Source organism: Siphateles boraxobius, unplaced genomic scaffold (assembly GCF_051911475.1).
Source record: "Siphateles boraxobius isolate OS27281-9 unplaced genomic scaffold, OSU_SipBor_1 32, whole genome shotgun sequence".
Taxonomy (NCBI): Eukaryota; Metazoa; Chordata; class Actinopteri; order Cypriniformes; family Leuciscidae; genus Siphateles; species Siphateles boraxobius.
This window is the reverse complement of record NW_027508942.1, coordinates 6,345,001-6,352,500: the sequence shown is the minus strand read 5'-3', so window position 1 is coordinate 6,352,500 and position 7,500 is coordinate 6,345,001. Positions and strand designations below refer to the sequence as shown.

The window sequence follows — 7,500 nt, the reverse complement described above, 5'->3', positions numbered from 1 at the left end:
CAGGCCCGCCCCTTTATTCTGCGTAGGATTTATTGAAATGAGGAATATTGTGAAAAAGTCAGAATTGCGAGAAAAAAGTCAGAATTGTGAGAAAAAAGTCAGAATTGCGAGGAAAAGTCCAATTGTTAGGAAAAAAGTCAGATTTGCGAGAAAAAAGTCAGAATTGCAAGGGAAAAAAGTCAGAATTGCGAGAAAAAAAGTCAGTATTGCGAGAAAAAAGTCCGAATTGTGAGGGAAAAAGTCAGAATCACGAGAAAAAAGTCAGAATTGGCAGAAAAAAGTCTGAATTGCGAGGAAAAGTCAAATTGTGAGGAAAAAAGTCAGAATTGCAAAGAAAAAAGTCAGAATTGCGAAAAAAAAAGTCAGATTTACGAGAAAGAAGTCAGAATTGTGAGGAAAAAAATCAGAATTGTGAGAAAAAAGTCAGAATTGTGAGGAAAAAAAAGTCAGAATTGTGAGAAAAAAGTCAGAATTGCGAGAAAAAAAGTCAGAATTGTGAGAAAAAAGTCAGAATTTTGAGGGAAAAAAGTCAGAATTGCGAGAAAAAAGTCAGAATTGCGGAAAAAAGTCAGAATTGTGAGAAAAAAGTTAGAATTGTGAGGAAAAAAATTCAGAATTGCGAGAAAAAAGTCAGAATTTTGAGGGAAAAAAGTCAGAATCACGAGAAAAAAGTCAGAATTGGCAGAAAAAAGTCCGAATTGCGAGGAAAAGTCAAATTGTGAGGAAAAAAGTCAGAATTGCAAAGAAAAAAGTCAGAATTGCGAAAAAAAAGTCAGATTTACGAGAAAAAAGTCAGAATTGTGAGGGAAAAAATCAGAATTGTGAGAAAAAAGTCAGAATTGTGAGGAAAAAGTCAGAATTGTGAGGAAAAAAAGTCAGAATTGTGAGGAGAAAAAAGTCAGAATTGTGAGAAAAAAGTCAGAATTGCGAGAAAAAAAGTCAGAATTGTGAGAAAAAAGTCAGAATTTTGAGGGAAAAAAGTCAGAATTGCGAGAAAAAAGTCAGAATTGCGGAAAAAAGTCAGAATTGTGAGAAAAAAGTTAGAATTGTGAGGAAAAAAATTCAGAATTGCGAGAAAAAATTCAGAATTGCAAGATAAAAGTCAGAATTGCAAGATAAAAGTCAGAATTGTGAGGAAAAAAATTCAGAATTGCGAGAAAAAATTCAGAATTGCAAGATAAAAGTCAGAATTGCAAGATAAAAGTCAGAATTGTGAGGAAAAGTCAGAATTACGAGAAAAAAGTCAGAATTGTGAGGAAAAAAGTCAGTATTGTGAGGAAAAAAGTCAAATTGTGAGGAAAAAAGTCAGATTTGCGAGAAAAAAGTCAGAATTGCAAGGAAAAAAAGTCAGAATTGCAAGAAAAAAAAGTCAGAATTGCGAGAAAAAAGTCAGAATTGGCAGAAAAAAGTCAAATTGTGAGGAAAAAAAGTCAGATTTGCGATAAAAAAGTCAGAATTGCAAAGAAAAAAGTCATAATTGCGAAAAAAAAGTCAGATTTACGAGAAAAAAGTCAGAATTGTGAGGAAAAAAATCAGAAATTGTGAGAAAACAGTCAGAATTGTGAGAAAAAGGTCAGAATTGTGAGGAAAAAGTCAGAATTGTGAGGAAAAAAAGTCAGAATTGCAAGAAAAAAGTCAGATTTGCGAGAAAAAAGTCAGAATTGTGAGGAGAAAAAAGTCAGAATTGTGAGGAGAAAAAAGTCAGAATTGTGAGAAAAAGGTCAGAATTGCGAGAAAAAAGTCAGAATTGTGAGAAAAAAGTCAGAATTGCGGAAAAAAAGTCAGAATTGCGGAAAAAAGTCAGAATTGCGAGAAAAAAGTCAGAATTGCGAGAAAAAAGTCAGAATTGCGGAAAAAAGTCAGAATTGCGAGAAAAAATTCAGAATTGCAAGATAAAAGTCAGAATTGCAAGATAAAAGTCAGAATTGTGAGGAAAAGTCAGAATTACGAGAAAAAAGTCAGAATTGTGAGGAAAAAAGTCAGAATTGTGAGGAAAAAAAGTCAGAATTACGAGAGAAAAAAAGTCAGAATTACGAGAAAAAAGTCAGAATTACGAGAAAAAAGTCAGAATTGTGAGGAAAAAAGTCAGAATTGTGAGGAAAAAAAGTCGGAATTACGAGAAAAAAGTCAGAATTGTGAGGAAAAAAGTCAGAATTGTGAGGAAAAAAAGTCGGAATTACGAGAAAAAAGTCAGAATTGTGAGGAAAAAAGTCAGAATTGTGAGGAAAAAAAGTCAGAATTACGAGAAAAAAAAGTCAGAATTACGAGAAAAAAGTCAGAATTACGAGAAAAAAGTCAGAATTGTGAGGAAAAAAGTCAGAATTGTGAGGAAAAAAAATCGGAATTACGAGAAAAAAGTCAGAATTGTGAGGAAAAAAGTCAGAATTGTGAGGAACAAAAGTCGGAATTACGAGAAAAAAGTCAGAATTGCAAGATAAAAGTCAGAATTGCAAGATAAAAGTCAGAATTGCAAGATAAAAGTCAGAATTGTGAGGAAAAAAGTCAGAAATACGAGAAAAAAGTCAGAATTGTGAGGAAAAAAGTCAGAATTACGAGAAAAAAGTCAGAATTGTGAGGAAAAAAGTCAGAATTGCGAGAAAAAAGTCAGAATTGTGAGGAAAAAAAGTCAGAATTGTTAGAAAAAAGTCCGAATTGTGAGAAACAAACTAACTAACTCGACCCTTTATTCCACGTATGAATTATTTAAATGAGGAATATTGTGACGTGTTTGTTCCCGGAAGAAACTCAAGACTACAATGGAGGCGTTCAGGGAGTTCAGAATAGAGTGCGGATCGGGCCGAATTTTTTTGTCCGAGCCCGGCCCGCGTCCGACAGAGCAGTAACCGAACCCGACCCGAGCCCGACAGGCATAAAGATATTTATGTCCGAGCCCGACCCGAGACCGACAGTTAAAATCCCATTTTTTTTCTCATACTAATGACACATGTGCGTTTGTTTGTGTGGAAAGCCTGCTTTTATTAACCAACTGTAGGAAGACATTCGGAAATGTCAGCAGGATGAGTGCATCAGCGCGCACGGAGAAACAAGCGCACTTAACGCAGGCGCGCATATGCACGTGTTTCGTTGGCACGGCTACATAAACAAATTTCCGCACAAAGGAAGACAGATGTTATGGTAATATTTTACATGTATTTTAATCACAAAAACGAACGTTTGCATCACGTGAAAGCATCAGGCACATTGGCTACCAACATAATAAGCTGTTTTAAATTTAAAATGTTCAATGCCATATCGCGCTGATGTAACCGAGCCCGACCCGAACCCGAACATAATTTCTAAATATATGTCCGAACCCGGCCCGGCCCGACGGGTACCGACGGGTCCTGTCGGGGTCGGGTATCAATCCTCTAGTTCAGAAACACTGATATAGAGAAGAACTGGAGCTTTTTCATGCTCAATAAAGCAACATTACACACTGAAGGAAGATGAAGATGGAGAAAAAGCATCACAGTATCTGAACACACACATGCGGTTGCGCTCACCTACACACACGCGCCCGTCCAGTCCCACGGCGAGTCCTGGCATACACTCGCACCTGAACGAGCCCTCCGTGTTCACGCAGCGACCGTTCATACACATGCCGGGGACTTCACACTCGTCCACATCTGACACAAACACACACGACACACTACATGAACAAAACATCCACAAACCCTCATCCTTCCCTCACGGGTCAAAATGACCCGAAGCCCTAAAATTATACTTTTTTTTTTTTTTTGTCCAGAAAGCTTATTTTATTCAATTTTGATCATTTTTTTTAATGCTATTTTCTTTTAGATTTTTTATTTTATTTACCTTTTAATTACAAGATTTGATAAATAAATAATAAATAAATAGTAATTTTAGCACATTCCTCACATTCTTTATACTTAAATTCAAAATAACTCACAATTTCATGCATAACCCTTTTAATTGAGCTCAAAATATCTAATAAACCTTTCAGAACCTTTATTTTTAATAGTGCGTGCTCTTTAATACATAATAAAAATGATCAACAAACACATTAAAGTGTCATATATGAGGTTATTCAGTTAGATCTCTGGATCTGAATCACTGTCTGCTTTCATTGTATTAAAAAAGAGCTGCTAAACATCTGCTTTTGTGTGTCCATGAAGTCAAAACTTTGATTTCAGGGTGAACCACTTCTGTAATGTGCATCTATAATAATACCCATAATGTGTGTGTGTGTTTCCTGAGTGCTAGACCTGTTCCTCTTGAGACTATACAAATCATTAATGAGCAAATACATCATATGCATGACTTCAGAGTGTGTGAGTGAGTGTGAGAGTGTTCGTGTGTGTGTTTAGGTTTGTCTGCGCTTATGATGGCCAAATATGTGAAAAGTTCCTCAGATGATGTTCTGATTCAGACCAAATAATGTCAAAAGGTTTGTGTGACGATTTAGAGCTGGTTAGTAATAGAGTGTGAGTGTGTGTGTGTGTGTGTGTGTGTGTGTGTTCACTTACCCACACAGAATCGGCCAGTGCCATCCAACAAGTATCCAGGTTTACAGATGCACTTGAAGCTGCCGTCCTCATTAATGCACATGCCGTTCAGACAGATGTTCCTAATCAAACACTCATCAGTGTCTAAAACACACACACACACACACACACAATACAACCAACACTTAACAGGGTTCATAAAGGCACGTCTTCATGAACATTTTTCTTCATTGACTTTATTTCCACGTTCTCTTCATCTTTGGTAGAATATAAACAGAATATAATATAAGAATACAAACTAAGAACAGAATGTTTATGTAATGTGAATATGTATTAATTCCTGCTATACAAATTAAATAAATACAGCCTTTATCCAACGCTTTATTACATTTCCGAACCTAATTTTTTTTTTTTTTTACTAAATTCAAGCGGTTAAAAGGACCTTGTCATTTACATCGACTCTAACTCCTCCCCTGAAAACAGACCACACCCACCCTGACTCTAATCTTTACAGTTAAACCCCGCCCCTCAGAATGACACCGCCCACTCAGACTCCACCCATCTGAATGCCTAATTGACCCTTTGGAGGGAGTTTGATTGACAGGCGATCCAACCAATCATAATCCGCCATCCGCCGAATCCGCCATTTTTGTCCGATAAAGCAGTCAGGTTAAAACAACATTCCTTCTGATGTTCATGCATGTTTATTTGATGCTATAAATTAACCAGAAGGAAGAGATGATCGGTTCACGAGCGGCTTTAACTGAGGCTCTAGCGATCTGTCAGACACATTAAAGAGCCACAAAACGGTATTTATTGTTTAATTTTCTTTAAAAAATGTTTCGTTGAAACAAAAAAACTTTGTTTCGTTGTCAGTGTCCTCTCTGCTCCGCATTGTATTCTATTTTTCACAGCTTGCGAACATGATGTGGCGTGAGATTGGTGTTGCTTATGGACATAGCAACAGAAACTAAATGGGGCGGGTCTTCGCGAACGGTCAATTGTGCACATTGCTCAGTTTAGAGCTCATATTTACATATGGGGATGTTGAGATCTGATGTGTATATTCCTTTATGTGACTATGTGCTTAATGGGGCATTATTATATTGAATTACGATGTTGTGGCAAGTCTAGTTTCTGGCACTATGGGAGGAACTGAGTCTGTGTCGAGACTGCAGTGCATCATGGGCCGGATGTTCCACCTTGGCAGTTCCTTCCGTCCATCGAGATCTCGAAGCCGGCGTTACACACACAGTGGAAGCTTCCCTCGGTGTTCACACAGCGGCCGTTGTTACAGATGCGACCGTTGGCCACACACTCATCCAGATCTACAGAAAACACACAGAAGTGAGTGTATGTGCGTGTGCGGGGTGTGTGTGTGTGTGTGTGTGTGTGTTTGTTTATGTTTCTGCGTGTGAGTGAGTGAGTGAGTGAGTGAGTGTGTGAGTGTGTGTGTGTGTGTGTGTGTGTGTGTGTGAGAGAGAGAGAGTGTGTGTGAGAGAGAGAGAGAGTGTGTGTGTGTGTGTGTGTGTGTCGTTACCTCGACACTCGGTTCTAGTCGCAGTGCTCTGGAATCCGGAGGGACACTGGCAGTAATAGGAACCGGGTGTGTTCACACACTCTCCGGTCACACAGGGCCTTCGCTCACACTCGTTGTCATCTGAATACACACACACACAAGTGAAATTAAGCAATGATTTTGTTCTCTTGAACACAATGGGAGAAAAATACAAGCCTTATTCGCCTTATTTTACATTTACTGTCATGAAAAATAAATTTTTTATACGAAATATACATTTCCAACAAACATTTTACTCTAAAACTGTGAGAAAATCAAAGCCATAAGTCTAAACAAGTTGTGTTCCAAATTGGAGGTTGATATTTCAAAAATATGATCTTTCAGTGAGTGTGTTCGGCTGCAGTACCAAACGCTTTCACTAGAGGAAACTCGCTTCCTTCGGCGAGGAGCACAAGTGTGACTGTTTTATGCAATATTTCAACAAGACAAATTCACAACTACTAATCTGTATTGTAAAAAGCGCTATATAAATAAAGCTGACTAGACTCCTGACCGATGCATTCTCCGCGGCCGTCCAGCCTGAAGCCCATGTTGCACTCGCAGCGGTAGCTCCCCGGCGTCGGCACACAGCGCCCGTTGATGCACAGGTTACGAAAGGCCTCGCACATGTTCCTGATGCTGACGTTCTGAGGCAGGATGACTGAGAGAGAGAGAGAGAGAGAGAGAGAGAGAGAGAGAGAGAGAGAGAGAGAGAGAGAGAGAGAGAGAGAGAGAGGAAAAGTTGTGAGATTTGATCTTAAATTAGGGCTGGGACGATACACCTAACTCCCGATTCGATACAATCACGATACTTGGGTGCCGATACGATATGAAGTTATATATATTGCAAATCGATTTTAGAATCGATTCTTTTTTCTTTTCTCCCAGCCCTATCTTAAAAAGAAATTCCAGGACTTTCAAGGACTTTTCAAGCACTACTTTTCTGGTTTTCAAGGACTAGAAGCAGAGATCGCACTTATCAAATAATATCTTTAGGATTTTTTAAGGATCTTTTTAAACTCAAATTACAGATATAAGGTATCCAAAATACAACTTACAAAGTATTTTATCATTTGTATTAAATACAAAGTTTTATAATGAACACCGAATGGGGAAAAGTTGTGAGATTTGATCAGTCTCTCAAAACCAGCGGTTCTCAACCAGGCTTAAGATGACATATGATGTAAAATAAGACAAGCTCAAACAACTAAAAATCAAGATATTTCTTATTTTAATTCACCTCCTCAAAAGATGATTTTTTTATGTGTAAAGAGAACCAGGATTCTCACCATCATGAAAAACCTGATGGTATGAGAAAGATTTATTATAAAACTGTGATTTCTAGTCCTAGAAAAGTCTTGAAAATTAATAAAGTTGGTAAAACTTTATTTCGATGGTCCACTATAATTAATTAAAAATATATCTTTTAAATATATTATCAGCTAGAAATTGTGAGTAAACAGAAAACATAGATAC

The 7,500-nt window shown here is 37.6% G+C and overlaps 1 protein-coding gene across 2 annotated transcripts in view; it reads right to left on the bottom strand.

Annotated features, from left to right (window-relative positions):
* The window catches only part of fbn1 (fibrillin 1), a 136,635-nt gene that overhangs the window by 79,861 nt on the left and 49,274 nt on the right, over positions 1-7,500 (bottom strand). For both annotated transcript variants that reach the window (XM_077194639.1, XM_077194638.1), the window contains 5 exons: positions 6,539-6,685; positions 6,007-6,126; positions 5,669-5,794; positions 4,488-4,610; positions 3,504-3,626 (listed from right to left, as the gene is read on the bottom strand). In XM_077194639.1, the coding sequence (XP_077050754.1) occupies positions 3,504-3,626; positions 4,488-4,610; positions 5,669-5,794; positions 6,007-6,126; positions 6,539-6,685 (639 nt within the window). The remainder of the gene's footprint in view (positions 1-3,503; positions 3,627-4,487; positions 4,611-5,668; positions 5,795-6,006; positions 6,127-6,538; positions 6,686-7,500) is intronic.